At 53.0% G+C, this 21827-nt stretch overlaps 1 protein-coding gene across 3 annotated transcripts; it reads right to left on the bottom strand.

Annotated features, from left to right (window-relative positions):
• Positions 1-11001: 11001 nt before the first annotated feature.
• Positions 11002-21050, bottom strand: NFATC4 (nuclear factor of activated T cells 4). Of its 3 annotated transcripts, none has more exons than XM_026007630.2 (11): positions 20875-21050; positions 19991-20119; positions 17836-18931; positions 16242-16404; positions 15447-15646; positions 14948-15120; positions 14327-14467; positions 13307-13362; positions 12908-13034; positions 12123-12704; positions 11002-11376 (listed from the first exon to the last, which is right to left on the bottom strand). In XM_026007630.2, exons 1-11 carry the CDS (start codon positions 20978-20980, stop codon positions 11309-11311), a joined length of 2841 nt encoding a protein of 946 aa, XP_025863415.1. In that variant the 5' UTR covers positions 20981-21050; the 3' UTR covers positions 11002-11308. The 3 variants fall into 3 exon arrangements, with proteins under 3 accessions (XP_025863415.1, XP_025863416.2, XP_072617389.1); XM_026007631.2 differs by having other exon boundaries at positions 12444-12704; XM_072761288.1 differs by having other exon boundaries at positions 20920-21045.
• Positions 21051-21827: the final 777 nt, after the last annotated feature.

The following is a 21827-nucleotide window of genomic DNA, read 5'->3' as shown; positions in this document are numbered from 1 at the left end:
TCAGAACAAGTTCTGCCCCTCATCTCCACATATCCCCCACCTATGTACCTCTTTCCCACCCCACACCTTCAAAGGGGATGAGGACATCCTATTGTTTATTTAGCAATCCTGAGTGGGCAGTCTCCTTCTACAGGCTCCTCTGCACACCGCCATTTGCAACATAAATTCCTGGAGTGTTAGAATCAGAAGAGATTTCAGATACCATTTGGACCAGTCCAACTCTGGCATTTTACTACTTAATAAGCAAATGATATTCAAACATAAGCATGAATCCGAAGACCTTTGATTAAAATTCTGAAGTTCAATCTCTGGGCTGCCTGGCTGCCTCATTTGAAGGGAGTCCTAGATGTTTACCATCCCCCCCTTTTTAAAGATTTTATTTATTTGAGAGAGAGAAGGAGAGAGAAAGAGAAAGAGTAAGAACAGGGGGAAGGGCAGAGAGACCAGCAGATTCCTTACTTAGTGGAGAGCCTGGCACGGGGCTCAATCCCAAGGCCCCATCATCATGACCAGAGGCCAAAGTCAGACACTTAACCAACTGAGCCACTCAGACACCTCTTTGGATGTTTACTTTTTTTCTTTCTTTTCTCTCTTTTTTTTAGATTTTATTTATTCATGAGAAACACAGAGAGAGAGTAGAGACATAGGCAGAGATAGGACTTGATCCTAAGATCCAGGGATCACAACTTGAGCCAAAGGCAGCCGCTCAATCCCTGAGCCACCCAGGTGCCCAGATGTTTACTTTTAATCTGATTTCACCTATGTGGGGGGATCCCTGGGTGGCTCAACAACTGTCCCCAGGGAACTGTGACTCTAGACATTACTTAAGCCCTCTATGCCTCAGTTTCCTCATCCATGAAACAGGGATAAAATAGAAACAACTTGCCAAGATTGTTGGGAGAGGATAACATGAGATGATTCATGTAAAGGGCTTGAGGAGGTGCTCAGAGCAGAGTGAGTTCCCCTGTTACCTATTTGTGTCACTGCTATTCTCAGAGCATCTCTCCTAGCCTTAGTTCGAGATTGCCTCAAACTTGGAGTTAAAATACATAAAGCACTCCCCTAATATGCATCACAAAATGGCAGTTTTTATTATTCACTGCACAAGAAGGCACAAAGTTATAAACACTGTTTCTGCTCTTTAGAACCTTACAATCTGGCAGGGGAAACAGGGAAAGCTCCCTAAAAATACAGTTAACAAGGCGAATCTCTGCTTACTGAGCGCCAAAGGACAGAGGATTCTGAGAAGTGGGAGGGGAGCCAGTCTGCAAAGGGTGGTCTGAGAAAACGCTCTAGAAGATCAGACGTGAAGTTCACAGAGGCCTGGGGCATTGTTTTTCTGACCTTTCTCCTCCTCCCCTGCCCCCACCCCCACCCCCAGCCCACCCGCCTTCCACTTGGTTAGTGCTGCCCCCTGGTGTCAGTCACCTTCCCAGCACCCCTGGGTGATAATCTGGACACTGTTCACCCCTGGGGCAGTCTGGAGGGAGAGGCAGCCATCTACCCGGGGCAGGACTTGAAGCTGTGCCAGGTCGCACTGGCAAGAAAGGAGGTCTCTCTTCTCTTCAGATTCTCCAGCCTGGGCAAGGATGCAGACAGCAATTGCCTGGGTGGAAGAAAGGGGAGACCTGAGAATTATTGTCCAGTGGAAAGTGAAAGGCCTGGGCATCTGGGTGGCTCAGTGGTTGAGGGTCTGCCTTGGGCTCAGGGTATGTTCCCGGGGTCCTGGGATGGAGTCCCACATAGGCTCCCTGCAAGGAGCCTGCTTCTCCCTCTGCCTGTGTCTCTGCCTCTTTCTCTCTCTCTCTGTGTGTGTGTCTTTCATGAATAAATAAATAAAATCTAAAAAAAAAAAACAAGATTACAATTTCTCTCCCTACCTGGCATCAATATATACATATAGCATGTGTTTGTCCTCAAAATGAAAATTCAAATCTCAACTCCTTTCAAGATTTGTGGTTAGATCTTTTGTAGAATGTTACCCAACTTAGGTTAGACTGAGGGTATGGGATTTGGGAAAGAATATCACAGAAATGATAGATGCTTCTCAATGCATCATATCAGAGGCATCCGATAGCAACGTGAATTATTCCTGATGGTGTTAACCTTGTTCACGCAGTTAAGGTGGTGTTTGCTTAGTTTCTCTGTTGTAAAGTTGCTCTTTTTCCCTTTCCATAACTCTATTTATTAGAGCAGGTTGCTAAGTCCATGGCACATTCAAGGTAAGAGAAATTAAGTAAGCTCTCCCTCTTAAAGCAAGGGGTATCAAAGAATTTGGGATTGTATTGTATTTTTTTAAGATTGATTTTGTTTGTTCGTTATTTATGAGAGACATAGAGAGGCAGAGACACAGGCAGAGGGAGAAGCAGGCTCCATGCAGGCAGCCCTAGGTGGGACTCCATCCCAGGTCTCCAGGACCAGGCCCTGGGCTGAAGGTGGCGCTAAACCGTTGAGCCACCCGGGCTGCCTGGGATTGTATTTTAAAACCCTCACAGTAATTAGTATATCTTATTGTTGTTTTTTTTTTTTGGGGGGGGGGGGGGTTGTCTTTATTTTTTTTAAGATTTTATTTTATTTACTCATGAGAGATACAGAGCGAGCAAGAGAGAGGCGGAGGGAAAAGCAGGCTCCACGCAGGGAGCGCGACGTTGGACTCAATCCCGGGTCTCCAGGATCAGGCCCTGGGCTGCAGGCGGCGCTAAACCGCTGCACCACCGGGGCTGCCCCACATCTTGGTTTTTTTAAAAATTGTTTTACAGAATGGAAAGAATAACTACCTACCTAAATTGATTTTCCTTTTTAAGATTTTATTTATTTATTCATGAGAGACACAGAGAAAGAGAGGCAGAAATATAGCAGAGGGAGAAGCAGGCTCCATGCAGGGAGCCTGATGTGGGACTTGATCGATGCTTAACTGCTGAGGCACCCAGGCGTCCCTATTTTGGAATAGATAGTTTGAAGCCTGCAGATATTATCTTATTCTTCCTTAAAGTTTTACCTATTGATTTTAGCATTCATCAGTGGATCTTGCCTTTAGGGATTATTAATGTAGCAATTATTAATGTGATGGTCTAATGGTGATTTTCTATTTCACTTATACCTTTTACATTTATTCACTGGAATTCTTCTTTATTTTTTTAAGATTTTATTTATTTATTCATGAGAGACCCGGAGAGAGAGACAGAGACACAGACGGAGGGAGAAGCAGGCTCTTTGCAGGGAGCCTGATGTGGGACTCAATCCCAGGACTCAGGATCATGCCCTGAGCCAAAGGCAGATGCTCAACCACTGAGCCACCCAAGTGTACCCCCCCCACTTACCTTTTTCATATATATGTATAGTACAGTTAAATTCATATGTTATATCCTGAGACTCAATGATTTTCTTTATTTGAATACAATTAAGTTTGGTCTTTGTAGAGTTCTATGGATTTTGATAATAGGGTAGTCTTGTATTTACCACCATACCATACAGAACAATTCCATTGTACTAAAAATTCCTGTGGGCTGTGCCTTTATAGTCAACCATTCCATGTTCTCTAATCATTCTCCCTGGCAACCACTGATCTGTTTATTTCCCTCTCATTTTTGCCTCTTCCAGAATGTCAAGCCTCAGTCAGAAGCCCCAGTTTCATGGTATTATGAGTTTCCCCTATTTTTTGGCATTAAACATTCTGCACTCACGCTTCTCATTTACTCTTCTATGTCCCTGTGAAGCAGTATGTCCCAAATTGTTTCAAGCAGATATTGAGTGAGTGAAGTGTCACTAGAATGTGAGCTCCATGAGGGTAGGGATGTGTCTGTTAGGTTTGAAGTTGTATCCTTGGTGTCTTGAACAGTGCCTGGCATATAGCAGGCACCAGTAAATATTTGCTGAATGAATGAATAAATGGAGATTCATATTTGTGGTACCAGCCTCCTGGATAGCCCATAGGACCCTCACCTCCTGTTGTTCCCACAGTAAGTCAGGGTTGGTCTGTATAACTACAGAGTATAATGGAGATGACCGAAGCTAGCTTATGAAGTTTCCACCTTGACTTCTTAGATTGCTAATGCTGGGGAAAGCCAGCTGCCATGTCATGAGAACACCCAAGCAGCCCTGTCGAGAGGCCCATGAAATGAACTGAGACCTTCCACCAGTAGCCAACATCAACTTTCCAGCCTAACTGAATCACCTCAAAAATAGGTCCTCCCGGGCAGCCCTGGTGGCTCAGCGGTTTAGCGCCGCCTTCAGTCCTGGGTGTGATCCTGGAGACCCCGGATTGAGTCCCACCTCTGGCTCCCTGCATGAAATGGAGCCTGCTTCTCCCTCTGCCTGTGTCTCTGCCTCTCTCTCTCTCTCTCTCTCTCTCTCTCTGTGTGTCTCTCATGAGTAAATAAATAAAATCTTTAAAAAAAAAAAACACTTATTTTTCTTTCCTTCTTTTTTTCTTTCTCTTTTTTTTTCTTTTTATTTTTTTTAAAAGAAATTTATTTATTCATGAGAGAGAGAGACAGAGAGAGACACAGAAAGAGAGAGAGAGGCACAGACACAGGCAGAGGGAGAAGCAGGCTCCATTTCATGCAGGGAGCCCGACGTGGGACTTGATCGTGGGTCTCCAGGACCATACCCTGGGCTGAAGGCAGCGCTAAACCGCTGAGCCACCCAGGCTGTCCTCTCTTTTTTTTAGAGAGAGAGAGCAGGCTGGCATACAGGGTGCATGGGTGTGAGTGGGTGGGGTGGCAAGGGAGGTGGGGCAGGAGGGAGAGGGCAGAGAGCGAGGTAGAATCCCAAGTAGGCTCCATGCCCAGCATCAGTTGCTCAACCCTGAGATCATAACCTGAGCCAAAAGTCAGAGCCAGACACCTAACCAACTGAGCTACACAGGCACCCCTCTTTCTCTCCCTCTCTTTTTTTCTTTTTAATATTTATTTATTTATCTATTTTAAAGATTTTATTTATTTATGTATTCATGAGTGACACACACAGAGAGAGACAGAGACAGAGACACAGGCAGAGGGAGAAGCAGGCTCCATGCAGGGAGCCTGATATGGGACTCGATCCCGGGATCACGAGATCAAACCCAGAGTCGAAGACATGTGCTCAACTGCTGAGCCACCCAGGAGTCCCAATATTTATGTATGTATGTATGTATGTATGTATGTATGTAAATCTCTACACCCAACATGGGGCTTGAAATCACAACCCTGAGATCAAAAGTCACATACTTTCCCTACTGAGCCAGCCAGGTGCCCATCCTTTTAGCCCCTTTTTAATGTTTTAGTTTCCTAGGGCTGCCATAACAAAGCACCCCAACTTAGGGGGCATAAACAATAGAAATTTATTCTCTCATAATTCAGGAGTCCAGAAGTCTGGCAGAGTTGGTTCCTTCTGGAGGCTCTGAGGGAGAATCTGTTCTAGTCCTTTATTGTACCTTCTTTGGTGTTCCTTGGCTTGTAGAAACATCATTTCAATCTCTGCCTCTGTCATTACATGTAATTCTTCTTGCCTCTCCTCTGTGTCTCTGTGTCCAAACTTCTCTTATAAAGAGACTAGTCATTGAATTTAGGGCCTGTCCTATCCTTGTATGACTGTATCTTAACTTGAATACATCTGCAAAGACCCTATTCCCAAATAAGGTCACATTCAAAATACTAGAAGTTAGGACTGGAACATATCTTTTTGGGTGACCCAATTCCACCTACCACACTGAATTTCTTTCTTTCTTTCTTTCTTTCTTTCTTTCTTTCTTAAAACTTTTTTTTTTTTAATTTATTTATGATAGTCAGAGAGAGAGAGAGAGAGAGAGAGGCAGAGACACAGGCAGAGGGAGAAGCAGGCTCCATGCACCGGGAGCCCGATGTGGGATTCGATCCCGGGTCTCCAGGATCGCGCCCTGGGCCAAAGGCAGGCGCTAAACCGCTGCGCCACCCAGGGATCCCTCCTTTCTTTCTTTCTTTCTTTCTTTCTTTCTTTCTTTCTTTCTTTCTTTCTCTCTTTCTTTTAAAAGATTTTATTTATCTATTCATGAGAGACACACACAGAGAGAGAGAGAAAGAGGCAGAAAGAAAGAAGCAGGCTCCATGCAGGGAGCCTGATGTGGGACTCGATCCCAGGACCCCAGGATGGCCCTGGGCTGAAGGCAGCGCTAAACTGCTGAGCCACCTGGGCTGCCCAAAAAATAAGTTTTAAAGAGAGAACAGAAAGAGCTGAAAAGAATTACTCAGAGGAACATAAAATGTCATGCCACCTACTCATACAACTGCCACCTTGCCCAACCTTGGCCCTCTGACTTACTGCCCTGCCAGGATCCTGCCTCACTGTAGTAGAGATCACTTGGAAACACGCAGGTCTAACTACATCCCTCAGGGTTCAGGCCCAAGAGAGAAAAACATAGAAATGCTCCTTCTAATGTTACCCAAGTTCTGAGTGACAAATCCTCATTTCCTGACCCTGGATGCTCTTCATCCAGGATAACGGACATTGTAAATATCCATCCCTTCCAGGGGATGTCTTGTCCCCCACACCCCTGAAAAGGGACAGATTCAATAGATTCTCTCAAAACATAGTCACCTACCATTACTCTAAGAGATACACAAACGGTGGGAAAGGACAGGTTCAGTGAGCTTTCTAAAAGATCCCAAACCCCCCAGTATGTCCCCACCATTACACAGTGTTCCTTAACCAGCTATTATAAACTTTGAGAGAAGGATCTGTGTTTGTCTCACTTATTGTTCTATCCCCAGTAGCTACCACAGAGGCTGCTGCATAGTAGGACCGTGATAAACATGTACAGATGAGGCAGCTAGAGCCCAGTTAGGACTGGGACATGCTAGAGATCACATACAGAGTTGATGGCTGAGTTAGGGCTCCAGCCCAGGACCTCTTCTATCGCCTGATCCCCCAACTTAGCTGAACCTGTTTAGCTAAGCTAATCAGTAGGTAAAGCCCAAACTTGTCTTGCCTAAACTACTGCAATTCTGATCTCCCTACCATTATTTCTCCATACAGTTTTTTTTTTAAGATTTTATTTATTCAAGAGAGATACACACAGAGAGGCAGAGACACAGGCAGAGGGACAAGCAAGCCTCCTGCTAGGAGCCTGATGTGTGACTCGATCCTAGATCCCAGTATCACGCCCTGAGCTGAAGACAGACACTCAACCACTGAGCCACCCAGGTGTCCCCTCTATACAGTTTCTAAATCTTAAATCATTCAGGCATGAGCGCATGTGCACGCACACACACACACACACACACACACACACCTGTAGACTCTCTGACCCATCAGTCCTTTGCATGACCTATTAGAGAGCATCCCTTGTCTGATTCCTTCCCACCAGTGGGTCTTGACCTCACATTTTAACCTTCAGGCATGACCCCTTCTCATGCCTATCTTGTTTATTCAGAAAACTCCCATTCCCTCTTGAAGACCGAGCTCAAAATCACCTGCCTTTGTAAAATGTTCTTTGACACTCTCTCTCAAGCCCAGTTCCCAGTGTTGCCATAGCAACATGCCATTTCTGCCTCTTGGACAGTTCAGATAAAATCACCTCATTCTCATCTCTGGGGAGGAAGGCTGCCCCTACTAGTGACTGGTTTATCTGCTCCTCCACAGTAAAGCCCCAGGGTGATGCCCACAGGGTTTGGCATAGAGTAGGGCCCATGGGGGACATTGTGAGGATTTGGCTAAGTGAGCGATGAGACACTGAGGCCACTACAACAGCTCCCAAAAAAGCAGCCAAACCCCTTTTACCCTTCCCACATCTGGAATTTCCAGGATTTTTTTTCTGTAACTTTCCTCAAGAGAACTGAGATTATCTTAGCAGCAAAACAGCCAGGTGAGGAGAGAGATGGGTTGCAGTGTCAAAAATGTGTGTCCCCGGGGCTCAGTGGGTTAAGTGTCTGCCTTCAACTCAGGTCATGATCCTAGAATCCTGAGATCAAGCCCTACATCAGGCTCCCTGCTCAGTGGGGAGTCTGCTTCTCCCTCTTCTGCTCCCTTTGGTTATGCTCTCTCTCTCTCTTTCTGTCAAATACATAAATAAAATATTGGGGAAAAAAAGAGTCTTAAAAAAAATGTGTGTGCCCTTCCCCTCCCCTAAGAACACTTTTCCAGGTGGCCTCACCCAGGACAGCCCAGGCAAGATCTGTGAGAAGGGGGTGGGGAGCTGTTTTAGAGTTTGAAATGGGAAGGAGCACACAAATGACTCTAGTTCTCAAGCATTCTTCTGTTGAGTAATTACCTAGGGCACTCTTTAAACTGCAGATACCAGGGTACCTGGGTAAGGCAGGCAGTCCAGTCCATTAAGCATCCAACTCTTGATTTCAGCTCCTGTCATGATCTCTGGGTCCTGGAATCAGCCCAGCGTCAGGCCCCACATTTACACAGAGTCTGCTTGTCCCTCTCCCTCTGCTACTCCCCTGCTCTCTCACTCTCAAATAAATATATAAATAAAATGCTTTTTTTTTTTCCAAAATGTAGATACCTGGACCCTGCCCCCAGAGAATATCATTGAGTATGTCAAAGTTTGCCTAAGAATCTGCATTAAAAACCAAAACAGGGGCACCTGGCTGGCTCAGTCAGAGCTTGCAACTCTTGATCTCAGGGTTGTGGGTTTGAGCCCACCACATTGGGTGTAGAGATTACTCAAAGAATAGAATCTGAAAACAACAACAACGAAACAAAACAAAAAAATTTTCCCAGTGATTCAAATGCAAGAAATCTTCAGACCACACTTTGGGAAACCCTGGCCAAGAAAATCTTTTTTGGCACCAGCTAAAGATCTGGCCTCTTCCTCTCTCTCTCTCTCTCAACTCCAGCCTCAGCGACCTGGATGTCTATAGGGATCCTGCGAAGAGACAATGACCCTGGGAGGCAGACCCACATCAGGATTCCAATAGGAAGAGGGGTTAAGCCTGTAGAGTGTGGGCCCAGAGGGCAGAACAAGCCCCACAGGGAAGCAGACATCAGCTCAACCCAGGAAGACTTTCAAGGCAGGATCCACTGTATCACGCCCAGCTTCAGGCCTACCTTCTAGTGGGAAAGCTCCCACCATCCTTGTATAACTCTAAATTCCCTGGCATGGATACAAGTTCCCTCAGAATCCAGCCCTGCTTACTTCTCCAATCCTTTAGTCTCCAGCTGTCAGAACTTAGTCTATATCCCATCCCCACCAAACAGAACCTCTCCTGCTCCTCCAAAATGTCAAGCCTTCAATTCCTTAGCCTTCCTTGCTTGCCTCTCTCCTCCAGGATTTGACCCATTCTGGTAGCTCTGTCTAACCTGCCCGTCCCGATCCTGTCACCCTGTAATTAATTCCCTCTAACCCCACAGCTAGATGACATGTCCCTGATCTCTGCTCCTTCTATACCCCATATTAAAATTATTTACTGCGGGGGATCCCTGGGTGGCTCAGCGGTTTAGTGCCTGCCTTTGGCCCAGGGCGCGATCCTGGAGTCCTGGGATCGAGTCCCGCGTCAGGCTCCCGGCATGAGCCTGCTTCTCCCTCCTCCTGTATCTCTGCCTCTCTCTCTCTCTCTATGTCTACCATAAATAAATAAATAAATCTTTAAAAAAAAGAGAGCGAGAGAACTATTGTCTAAAAAAAAAAATATTTACTGCACCCCCCCCTCCACAACAAGACCTATACAAGAAATATTTACTGGGGCGCCTGGGTGGCTCAGTCAGTTGAGCAACCAACCTTTTGATTTTGGCTCAGGTCATGATCTCAGGGTCATGAGACTGAGCCTTGGGTCATGTTCCACGTTTAGTGGGAGTCTGCTTGAGATTCTCTCTCTCCCTGTCCCTCTGCCTTTCCTGCTGCTCATACTCTCTAAATTAATTAATTAATTATTTTTAAAAAGTTTTTTTTTTTTTTAAAGAAATACTTATCCAGTTGAACTGTTCTGTTTTTGGGTTTTTTGTTTTTGTTTGTTTGTTTGTTTTTTAAGAGACTGAATGCACCAGCCAGGCATCTTGAGCAGCAACCAGATGGAAGAGGGTGGGGAGAAGGTATCACCCTGGTTTTCTGGTCCTTCAATCCAGTGTCTGTCACACCTGCCTCTGAAAATATAGGTACTTGCCAGGCTGGACCCACTGGGCATAGAGAGGTCCCCTCAGCCTTAGGTGAGGCAAGTCTCTTGAGTACTAATTCCCTGAATATCTTTTGAGTATGGCCCCCTGCAACCAGGTCTCACCAACTTAGCCTGGTGGTACTCCATCCTTACTTCGTGCCAGGCTCCAGGGGAGCAGGGCAGACAAGGTCTGAGTCTCCCCAACCCACTATCTGATCCCATAGCCTGTCATTTGGGGTAAACCAGGTTTCCAACCCTGGCCTGTCAGTGGTAACATGTGGGTGTACCTGCAAGAGAGGCCAGGAGATCATACAATGCCCTGAGCCAGGGCAAGTGGTAGCTAAAGCTGCTGGAGAGCTGCTCGGTTTCCAGTCTACCTCTGAAGCACAGTTCTTTCCAGGTCTTCACAGCCCCCAGAGGTGGGAGAATCCAGTGTAGATGGATCCATGCCAGCCCTCCCTCACCCCCAACCCTACTCCAAGGAGATAGGCCTGGGTGGGGCCTGAGCCCCGGGGGTCAGGGTATCTGAAGGTGCCCAGGAGTATGGTGTTCACCCTGCTAGTTGATTAGCTATGTAACCCCTTTCCCTCTCTGAGCCTGGGATTTCTCCTCTACAAATGAGGGAGAGAGACTAGACTGGTGTTTCGTGATCTTGAATCAGGATTATCTGAGCGGCAGCAAGAGAAAGGAACTTGAAAACACACAAGTCCCTGGGCACCATCCCAAAGCTCCTAAAGGAATCTGAACCCACGTGGAGAAGAGGCCTCCTCCAGCCCTGGACCCCAACCTCACCCCAGCTGGGGAGTCTCTGGAGTCCCTCCAAATCTTCCCCAGCACCCCTCCACTGAGAAACTCTTTGGGATACAACCTTTAAGCCTTCTTGAGCCAGGGCTAGAGTAAGCTGCCCCATCTCTCTCTCTCTCCAAAAACTTCTGGAGCCTGAAGCACTAGTAAGTGAGCAGTTTATTATCCATCAAGTTGTCCCCAGCCTCCCAGCACCGTGGCCTGTACACAACTAGACACAGCCTTCACTCCAGTTTCAGTCTGTCCTTGCACCTGGCCTCGGGCCCCACTCCCATCCTAGTCCTCCAAGGCAGCACCAGGCCCAAGGGCCACACCTCAGCTAGGGGAAGGGGAGAGGAGACAAAAGCTGGAGAAAGGAGCCAGGTTGGCCCCAAGCTTCTGGAACCACCACCCCGGGATGAAGGGAAAGTGGGCAAGGCTGGGGGAAGCTGGGGTTGCCAGGCGATGCTTCAGGCAGGAGGCTCTTCTCCAGGAGGTGCAGGGAAGCCACTCAGGTCTCGGCCAATGATCTCACTCACTGTAAAGGAGGGGCAGTTGAACAATTGGGCTAGGGACTGGTTCCCTCCTTTTCCAGAGACCCCCAATCCATTCCAGGCAGGCCTCAGTCTAGGATGCCTCTAGGGTCCTCCTCCACTGGCTTCTCTTCCACTGGGCCTCAGTTCCCCCAATGTGTCTTGATATCTGGTCCCAATCAAATCTCGCTCAGTTCCATCCATGTGGGTTCCCAGGCCCCCATCCCAGCCCTTTCCTGCTGGCTTGGCCTACAAGGTTAGGGCAGTTGCTGTCAGCAGGGCTGCAGGTGTGTGTAGTCAGGAGTAAGAAGGAGACACAAAATAACAAGGCTCCTCAACACCAATCCTGACCACAATCACTATGTGCAGGGGAGAGCTGAGGAAGGGAAAGCATGCTTGACTGGGACCTCTGCAACCCCCTGCCCCTCTCTGAAATTCAGTGCCTAAATCCACAAATTGAGGGAGCTATGCTAAATGAGCTGGAAAGTGCTTCTAGCCCTGAGATTTTGTGATCTGGGGCAGAGGGCAGAGGCAGAAGGGCTGGGGCAGGTTTTCCATGCACCCTTTGGAACTGAGTTTAACTGGATTCAGGTGGCCACATGCACCGAGCACTTGCCTCCTGAGACCCTCCGACTGGCCCTGAGGGACCGAGGATGCCCCATCTCTGGGAAGCCAAACTCCAGCCCTCAGCAAACATGCAGAGCAATCTCTTGCACACATTCACACTCGAAGCCCCCAGTCGCACACCCACCTTCCTCCAGCGTGATACCCTGGATAGGGACATTGTCTCGGAAGCCGCTGCCGTAGCCACCCCTGGATTTCTCCTGCTCCGGAGCCCCCTCCCCAGGGCCATAGCTTGGCCCTACCTCATTGTATCCCTCAGCAGGTGGGGGGTGAACACCACTCTGGGGAGGGAATGGGCCTTCAAGCGGTGGGGATGAAGGCAGTGGAGGCCGAAAGGGGGCTGGAGGAGGGAATGGCAGCCCCAAGGGAAATGGGGAGCCCCGTCCTCCATAGGGGTCACTAGGGAAGGGCCGGGGAAGGAAGGAAACGGGAGGTGGGCGGGCACAACCTGTGGCACCCCCGGTCTCAGGGAACATCCGCAAGCCAGGTCTGTAGGACGGTGGGGGCCCCGTCTGGGGGTACAGAGGGGGTGTGCCATAGCTGAAGCCTTCTGACAGGTAAGGAGTTTCATAAGCAGGGTCTTCATGGGGATAGGAGGGGTAAGGGGGCCTGGGTGGTGAGAAGTCCATGTCAGTGCCAAAGGGGGGGCCAGGTGCTGAAGGGAAGCTGCGGAGAGATGAGTCCGGTAAAGGCTCCTCCTTGAAGATCACTAGGCAAAAGGTAAATCAGGAGAACACGCTGGTGAGAGGGCCAACAGTCTCCCCACTACAAAACCTCCAACCATGTCTCCGTCCCCAGGCTTCAGTCCTCCCGTGGCCCCTCATGATGGGGCACTGCATGTCTCTCGCCCCTGCCTCAGCTTCCCACACCCCCACCTCCCAAACCCCCACCATGGGCCATCCTAGAGTGTACCAGGCAGGAACTTGAAACTCTGGGTAGGACTGCGCTTCCTCCGCCCGTTGGAGACATAAAAGTAGACCTGGACCGGCCGGGATACCCGCTTGTTGCTGTACTCGGGGACAGTCAGGGTCAGCGTCACCTGGGAAAGAGCACAGGATGAGCCAGGGAGCCCTCAGGGATCCAGGCTCAACCCAGCCCTTCCAAGGACCCAAACTCCATCTCCTCACTTTTTTTCATTTGTGTAACATCAAATTCATTCCCTAGAGATGAGCCTGCTTCTACAGTAGCCAGGCCACCTCCTCCAGCAAAGGTAGCTTCTGGACTCCATTCCCATGGGTAAGAGACATAGTTGGGAGTTTCCTGACTTCTCCCACTACCCACCCAGGATTGGTGCCCTAGTGACATTGGTACCTCATTGCTCTGCAACCGGTTCACCGTGGCCTCCTCCTCCCATTGCAGCTTTCCATCTGTGCAGGAGGAACACAGAGCTCCAGCCCAGCTCCCAGCCCCTTCCCTCTGCCCCCCTGCCATTTCTCCTCCTGCTAGAGCAGAGGCCAGACTCAAAAGTCCCCTACGGGGCCTGGCTCACAGAGGAGCCCACTGCTTGTTTATTCAATTGGATGGAAGAGGTAGCAAACAGAAACCAAGAGACATGGCAAGGCCAGCCCAGGAACCAGAGAGAGTTCATGATGGAGACAACTCTTGAACCCTCCCATCCAGCTCCAAACATCCCCTCCCATGATAGTACTGGGAGGAAGTTCAAGGGTAGGAAAGGGTCCTAGCTTGAAGGAAGGCAATGAGATAAGACCCCATTCTCAAGATCCAGGACCTCTGAACCTGCTTCGATGTAGTCTCAGGGTGCTATATTGAGTGTAGGGGCGGGGGCTCCTGATGGGCAAGGTTAGGGGAGATTGGTGGTTTTACCTGGACCCCTCGGTCTTCCCTTCTCCAGCCCTGCAGCTGACCTGAGGCGCTTCACAGGCTTTGTAATCATGGCTGTGCCACCAGGGCCATAACTCAGGAGGGTTTCAGGAGTGGTGAGGGTATAAGTCCCCTCTTCCCTTCTCTTTACAGCCCATCCACGTGGGAGTAAATTATGTCAAAGCTGACTCCCCTTTAATAAAACGAATGTGGACTTCTTACATCTGTTCATCATCTTGAGTATTTTTATTTTTTATTTTTATTTTTTTAAGTAATCTCTACACCCAGTGTGGGGCTGGAACTCACAACTCCGAGACTAAGAGTCACATGCTCTACTGACTGAGCCAGCCAGGCGCCCCTCTCTTGAGCATTTGAGATTGCTGCTATACCCATCTCCCTATGGGAATCAGGACAATGGGAAGGGCAATCTATCTGTTCTCTGTTACAGGTAAGGCTCAGCTTGTTAGTTTAGTGACAGTGCCAGAGATCTTCCACCCCGTGGGTACTCACCAGGGCCCCTCTCAATGAACACCACCTTGGAGTCTGGCAGGAAGTTGGAGCCAGTGAGCACTAGTTCCTCTCCTCCTCTCACAGAACAGGCACTGGGGCTGTATGCCTCTACCTGGGGCAGCTCCTGGGCTGAGCGCTGGGCTGCAGAGCAGTGCAGGAAAGAAGCTGGCTGGGCTGTGTACCAGAGGACAGCCTCCTCTGCAAACCCCTCCGCCCTTGGAGTAACTGCCACAGGACCCTGGAGGAATACTCCCCAGTAGCAGACACACAAGGAAATCAACAGTGTCCCTGGGGTCACACAGACCAGGTAAGGAGCCTGGACAGAGAGAGGTGAACAAGGTCACCTAAGGCCAGAGTTACCCAAACAAGTACACAGAGCCACCCAGGGACAGATGGAGGACAAGGCCACTCTAGTCCAGCCCAGAGACAGAGTGTGCAGCGGAGATAAATTAGAACACTGCCTCCACCTCCTCCATAACAGAAATAAGTGCTGAGTCCTTTTCAGGGCTCCATGGGACAGACAGGACACAGAACACGATGCAGAAGATGTAGGAAGCCAGACAGACCGGCAGAGAAGGAGTGGCAAGAGACATAGAGCTGGCACAGGGCCTCTTTGCTCACAGCATTCAATGGGCACTGATGCTGTCTGCACCGAGACGACCTTCCCGCTGCCTTGGGGCACGTGCACCCGGAAGACGAGCCGCACACGTGTATTCTTGCGCCCAATGTCTGTCTCCCCCTTCCGCAGCTCAATGTCTGAATTCCGGAGCTTTAGGATTCCAGCACAGTCAATGCTGAAGGCAGAGAGTGGAAGGCAAGCCCCCTAGCTGAAGCCAGAAGAGTGATGCCTCCACAAGAGGGAAGCCCCCACCCTTCATCCAAAGCCCTGAATGACTTCCTCTGGGAGCCTGAGGGGAGTGATTTTTCTAATCACAGGTGGTCTGTCCAAGGTGCTCCCTAGCCCCCAAAGTCCTCTTCTAGATGGTGAGAAGCCTGCAACCTCCTCCTAGAGGTGAGATCTAGCTCTTCTGGGAAGAGGAAGAGTGGTCCTAGCTTAGACCTCATGGAGAGGGTTGGCCCGAAAGCCTGAAAACTGAGGGGAAATGAATTGGGGACCTACTTGGCTGCCATGTTGTTCTCAGGAAGCAAGGTCATCTCCAACACTTTGGTACCACTGACTACAGCTTCATAGCTAGCCGTGGCCACCATCTTGCCCGTGATACGGTGCACCTGATAGAAGGCATGAGGCCGCAGGTTCCTTTCATCTGCCGTGCCAATGAACATCTGGAGGGTCAGTGGCTTCTCACTGTAGCCTAGGAGCTGGCAGAGGGAAGAGAGAGGCCACCCAGTTGAAATCCCCCACTGTCTCATCCTCCAGCCATCCCTGGGTTTTCAGTCTACCAGGGGATGAGGATGGTGAAAGATAAAGGATATCCTGAAAAGGATTGGGGGTAGGGGGTGGAGACTGGGCACCAGCTGTGGAGAAAACGTGGCCTGGAGTTCACAGTGTTATTCTTGGAATAAGGCCCAAACTGGGCTGGGCAAAGGGGAAAAATCTTCCAAGAGAGACTGGCCCAACTCAACAGACAACCTAACTCCCAGTGAACTTTGGCCTCAGCCTAACCCAGCCCCCACATCTGGCACGCCACCATTTTCCAGAGTAGACAGAAGGCTGGTGTCCCATGGGAAGAGTGGTGGGGGTGGGGTGGAGGGACAGAGGAGTAGAAAGTATATCCGGGTCCTTGAAATGCACCCTTCCTGCCATAACTCCAGCCCCTCCCCCAGGCCGCCTGCAGGGTCATTGCTGAGGAGTGTGGGAAAGGGCACTGCCATGGGTCAGCCCAGCTGGAGCCCATCTGCAGGGATCTGGGACTGGAGAAGAGAAAGGCTATGGGGCCTGCCCCCTGCCCCTTACCTTGACTACAGGGTGACCACCAGGGGCAGCTTTGACAGCTCCTCGGCTGCCCTCAGTCTCATAGTGGGCCCGGTGGTGGGCTCTAGGCTGCACCTCAATCCTCAGCTCCAGCTGCTCATACTGGCTGGGCAGAGGCCAGTCCAGCGGGGGTAAGGCAGAGGTCCTGGATAGGAGAAGAGCACTGAGCATCTGCAGCCCCAGACTCCAGTCAGAGAAGCACTGCGCCCAGCTCCCTGCGATGTGAGGGAGGAGGGGGTGTGGGTGTGGGAGAGAGGAAATCACAGCAGAAATAAAACAGTCCAAAAACCCAGAAGCAACGGGAGAGAAGACACAGCCCTCTCAGGGTCCCTTGAGATGAGGGCATGGAAGATGGCAGCAGGCCTGAGAATCCCTTTTTTCCAGCTCTGAGCACAAGGTTTGGGGTGACAAGGGTTCATTCATCCGGATACAGAAGTGAACCTAGACCTAATCCTAATCCTAATCCCCAGACCTGGATAGGAAGAGTCAAGTAAAGAAATACCACTTCAAACTAGAAAAGTCCTCAGAGGTTCATCCCTTTGTTTTTTAAATAAAGAAACTGAGGCCCAAGGAGTTAGAATCCAGCAGGCCAAGCAAGCCAGTGACTGACAGAAGCCAAGATTGTTTCCAGCACCTTTTCTACTAGTTGGGCCTGGATAGGTTAGTTCCAGAAATTTGGGGGTTACAGATGGGCAACTTTCCTGCATTGAGCTCGAAGACATCCTCCAGGTGGTGGCTGGCAATGTCTGGAGACACTTTGGGTAGTCACAGCTAGAGGAAGAGTGTCACTAGTGTCTAGTAGTCAGAGGCCAGGGATGCTGCTAAGTCATCTGTGACCACCACAGCCCCATCCAATCATTATCCTGCTCAAAATATCAATAGTGCTGGGGGTGTGAAACCCTGCCCTACAAGAACCCAGGGGAACAGGCATTCAGGTTTTCCTCCCCAGGAAATTTTCCTGGATGGAGCCAGCTCCATCTGACATCCCAAGATTTAGGATTATTGAAGCTGGCAGGGTTCTTTGAGAGTGAAAGGAGTGCAAGAACTGCAAGAACTGCAAGAACTGCTTATTTTCATCTGAATCCTTCCTTTGACTTGCCAGCTATTTTATTCAAATTAGCAGCTATCCTTTTAATCAATAAATCTGGGCCCTAGAAATTAAAGTGAGAGAAGGGAGACTTCCTGCCACCCGGCATAAGGCTGAAATCCAGCCAAGTTCAAGCCCAGCCAGTGCCAACACAGAGCTGGGGAGGGTGGGGGGTGGGGACACTGGAGGCACTCCTTCTTCACCTAAGTGATCCTTCTGGGTGGTGGGAGGTTTTACCTCATTGGTCCACAGGGAGTGATTGTCCTTTTGCAAATTATGTCTGGAGGGGGTGGGGTTTTGATTTTGTTTTGTATTGTCTTTTAATTCTCCCCCAAACCGGAAAAATGGCAGCAGTCAAGCTGGTCTCAGATTCTCTTTTGAAATACCAAGGGCACAGAACCAGGACCTTTCTTGAAACCCATCCCTTGACTTTCCTGCTCCCTCAGTGGGATGGCGGGAGACACAGGTGGTGCCAGGCACAATCCTCACCTGAAGATGGGGCTGTGTCCCCCAATCCGGGCCTTGGACCAAGCCAGTGGGGAAGGCACTGCCAGGTAGTCCATGCCGGCCACCTCCTTCCGAGGACCCCCGGAAGGAGCCGCAGCCTCCTCGGCTCCTGACTGTAGCTTCCCATTGCACGGGGCAGGCTCCTCAGACCGAGGCAGGGCCACTGCCTGCTCGCTGGAAGTCCGCCGGGTCTTCTGCGGGATGCTCTCCGCAGGTGGGGCTCCCACGTAGTCAAAAGGACCGGGGGAGCCAGGGTCCCGAGCCAGAGGCAGTGGGGGTGGTGGAGGTGGCTCGGGCCCCTCCTCCCCCAGGCTGCCGCGGCGGGACAGAGCTGGGGAGGCTGAAGACGGGGTTCCGGAGCTGGAATAGCGGCGCTTGCCACATGGAGAGGCGGGCCGTGGGGAAGCCGGGGTGGGCCCAGGAGCGCTGAGGAGCAGCCAGCTATCCTCTGGCCCCCGGCCTCCGGGGCTCGGACCGTACAGGTTCCAGGGGTCGTCGGGGGTCCATGGCCTGGGGGAGGCCCGAGGCGAGGGCAAGGGGGAGCCCAGGCCAAAGCGGGAGGCCGCCTCATTCAGCTCAGACTCCACCTCGTCGCAGGCTGCATACAGGGCGGCCTCGTCTGAAGCGTCGGAGAAGAAGCTCCACGAGGACAGGCTGCTGCTGCCAGGGCTGGGGCTGAAGAAGGGGCCCCCGCCCTGGCTCCCTGTCTCTCGGTAGCCCCCAAAGCCTTCCGGCGGGGGGTAATCCCTGGGGGAGCCGTCTCCCCAGGCATCCGGGTTGTCCTCCAGCGTGGCCGGCGGGTCAGGCGTGGGAGAGATGGAGGTGATGCGGATGCTGGGGCATTCAAGAACACGGCCTCCCCCAGCCCCCCCGGAGGCCCCTCCCGGCCCCCCCAGCCTCACTGACCGGGCCGGCTGGCTCTCCCAAGTGCCAGGTGAGGGGGCCGGGCGGGGTGGTGGCGAATGCATGCCAGGCCGAGGGGGTGGAGGCCGGGGAATGCCAATAGGGGCAGCGCCATAGGGAGGGGGCTCCCCCAGGGCCAGGCGGCAGCATGGCGGGGCGTCCTCTGAGTCCAGCTCTGTCAAAATGGGAAGGGAGGGGGACAGAGAGAGGGATGCCACGGGACATGGGGACAAAGAGAAGCAGGTGAGACGTCTGGGTCCCTCGAGTGACCTGCCCTCCAAGTCCTCTATGCCACCCCCTCCTCAGCACAGGTTCCTAGGTGCCTTTCAGAGCCACGAAGACAAAAACAAAGTTGGACTCGAGGAGTACAGGGATCCAGACGTCCCAGGCCTTGAGCCCCTGGCCCTGGGACCCGGGGTACCAGACGGGGCGGGTCTTAAGGTGAGGGAGCCGGCCGGCCGGAGAGGGGCTGGAGCTGGGCCTGGAGGCGTGTTTAGGGAGGCGCTGCGCTGGGCTGGGGGCGACTCACACATGAACCCAATTAGCAGCGGTTCCCAAACCCCCAAACGGTGCTGGCAGGAGCCCCAGTTGCCATCGCAACGGTGGCCAAGGGGGGGGCGCCGGGGCTGTGGCGACGAGGGGAGGCGGCTCCTCCCTCGCTCCCCCCATCTGGCGGCGGGGTGCGGCGGAGGGGATGCGGCGTGCCGGGCCGGCCCCGGGAGGGGGCGCGGGCAGCGCGGATTCCGTGAGAGCCGCGGCCGCCGCCCCCGGCTCCGTCCCCGCCAGCCGCCTCTCCCTGCGGCCGGCGGGGGGGGGGGGGGGGGGAGGGGCGCCGTGGCGGGGCCCGGGAGCTCCCCCAGCCCGCGGCGTCGGGTCCGCCGGCCCCGGGCCCGATCCGCCGGCCGCAGGCTCGGGGCCCCCCTGCCCCTGACGGCGCCCGGGGCTCTCGCGGCCGCTCTTGCCCCCGCGCCCCATCCCAGTGACAGACGGCCCAGCCGAGAGGCGGCGCGCAGCCAACGGCACCCCCGCCCCCACCCCAGTCACGACCTAAAAAGGAGAAAGTGGTGCCCGGCCCCCAGCCCCACCGCCTCAGACCCCGGAGCCCCGCGACTCCCCTCCACCTCCCAGGCCCTCATCCTCCACCCCAGGCTCGCCGCCCTAAAATCCCCAGACTCGGGGTCCCCGGGCCCTTCCTTCGCTGACCCCAAGGCCCCCTTCCCAGCCCCGCACTAACCTTCCCCCGACCCCCCCGCGCCCAGCGGGGGGGTCTCCTTTTCCTCCCCGAACACCAGCTTAAATTCCAGCTCCTCATCCTCGCAGCTCGCTGCCCCCATGGAGCCGGCCAGAGCCCCCAGGTCCCGGCCTGGGTGGGAGGGGGGAGCTCAGGAGGCTGCCGTATCTTCACCCGTGGCTCCCTCCCTCCCCTTCTCTGAGACGCCCCCTCCTCCGCCGCTGCCTCCTCCCTCCGGACGCCCCCTCGTTATTATAGAAACTTTTCCAAACTTTTTTCCCCAAACTTCTTCAAAGCGCCCCCCCCAGCCTGTCCCTGATTGGCTGCCCGGGATGCTCCAGCCCCTCCTCCAGGGATGAGATGAGAAAACCACGCGCCCCTCGTCCTCCCCCACCCTCCCTCCCTCTGTCCTCGCTCCGGTCCCTCCCCTTAGAAAAAAGAGAGAGAGAACAAAACTGAATTGGAGAACGGTCCCTCAAGCGTGGTGCGACCGTACTGCAGCTTATTGGCCCGCACTCGTGACAATCACATCCCGCAGGGTGCACCCCACCACGCACACCCCCAGCTTGGTCTAAGTTCGGGGGCTCCGGGTCCGAGCGCCTTAAAGCGGCCCCTTCCTGGGCTCATCGTGCAGAGAAGCCCCGGGATACCCTTTCTTAAGTTCTAAAGAGTTGTGCAACCGGCCACTCCCCAGGAAGGACACCTCTCCTCCCCTTTCGCTCCAAGCCTGGAGGCCCAGCGGGCTCTGGGGTTCAGAGTGGCTGCGGGCTGCTCGGAAAAGGAAAAGGTCATCCCTCGCCTGAGGCCGCCCTGCGTCGGCTCTCTGGAAGCCCTGCCGAGTCAGCCCTTCCAGCCACCGTCTCTCCCCGACCCTCAAAGGTGAAGACCTTTTAGGCGTCTTGGGGCGCTGTGCAAAGTCCATAGCCCCTTACTGGGCGGTGATCCAGGCCGGGCTTTACCGCTGCCCCGGTCCCAGCCACCCAGAGGGGCCATTAATTAGCCGCCACGGGAAGTCGGCTCCCTCCTCCCTGGAACTGTAGTCTGGAATGAATCTTCGATCCGAGCATCCCGCTCCGACTAGCCTGGGAAGTCCCAGCCAGGTTTTCTAAGAGCCCGGAGCCCGGCGACCGTGCGGGCCTCAGGGTTGGACACCTGTCACCTGGGCGAGGGGAGGAAGGAAGACTTGGACTGGAGTTTCCTGGAAGGGCAGGCCTGGTGGGGCCCTGCTGAGAGAGAGAGAGAGAGAGAGCTAGAGCGGAGGTCCTCGACTCGGAAGCCGCACCGGGGGTGGGAGGTACCATGTCGCCCCCCACCCCCGGCACCAACCCCGGAGGTCTACTTCACACCTCTCTAACCGGCTGCAGCGGCCTTTACCCTAAATCCCTCCAGCTCAGGGCTGCGCCCCCAGCGGCGCTCCAGACCCGCAACTCAAGGGTTAAGTCCAGGCCCTCGGGTCAGACGTTTACAAACACTCGGGAGCCGGGCGGGGACCGCGCCCGTTACTCTAATGAGAAACAGGCTCTGCCGGGCCGAGAGGAAGAGGGGAAGAGGGGAAGAGGGGAAGAGGGGAGGGCTGGCCCAGCGAGCCGGAGCTCCGCAGCGGCCGAGGCGGCTCCCCTCCCTTCCCTCCCGTCCTCCCGCTGGCCCGCCCTGGGGACCCCCCCCGCCCCCGGGGACCCCTGTGACGTGCGGAGCTGCTCCGGCTGGGAGCCCGGGACCGCGACGCTGGAGGGGGCGGGGACTGGAGGCCAGGCCGGCGGGGAGAGAAGAATGTTCCGAGGCCGAGCGGGGAGGCGGCCTGGTTTGATTTTCCTTTCTACCCCCACTTCGGTTGGTCTCC

This window comes from Vulpes vulpes, chromosome 6 (genome assembly GCF_048418805.1).
Source record: "Vulpes vulpes isolate BD-2025 chromosome 6, VulVul3, whole genome shotgun sequence".
NCBI lineage: Eukaryota > Metazoa > Chordata > Mammalia > Carnivora > Canidae > Vulpes > Vulpes vulpes.
Note: the sequence above shows the minus strand (reverse complement) of the source record. Positions and strands in the feature narration are given on the sequence as shown.

Coding starts and splice junctions, on each gene's coding strand:
- NFATC4 (XM_026007630.2), bottom strand. CDS start 20,980: ATGGCCCCTCTGGGTGGCTGGGACCGGGGCAGCGGTAAAGCCCGGCCT. Junction 16,405..17,835: donor GGACACAGCCCCATCTTCAG/GTGAGGATTGTG, acceptor TCTCCTATCCAG/GACCTCTGCCTTACCCCCGC. Junction 15,647..16,241: donor GTGGTCACCCTGTAGTCAAG/GTAAGGGGCAGG, acceptor TCCCTCTGCCAG/CTCCTAGGCTACAGTGAGAA.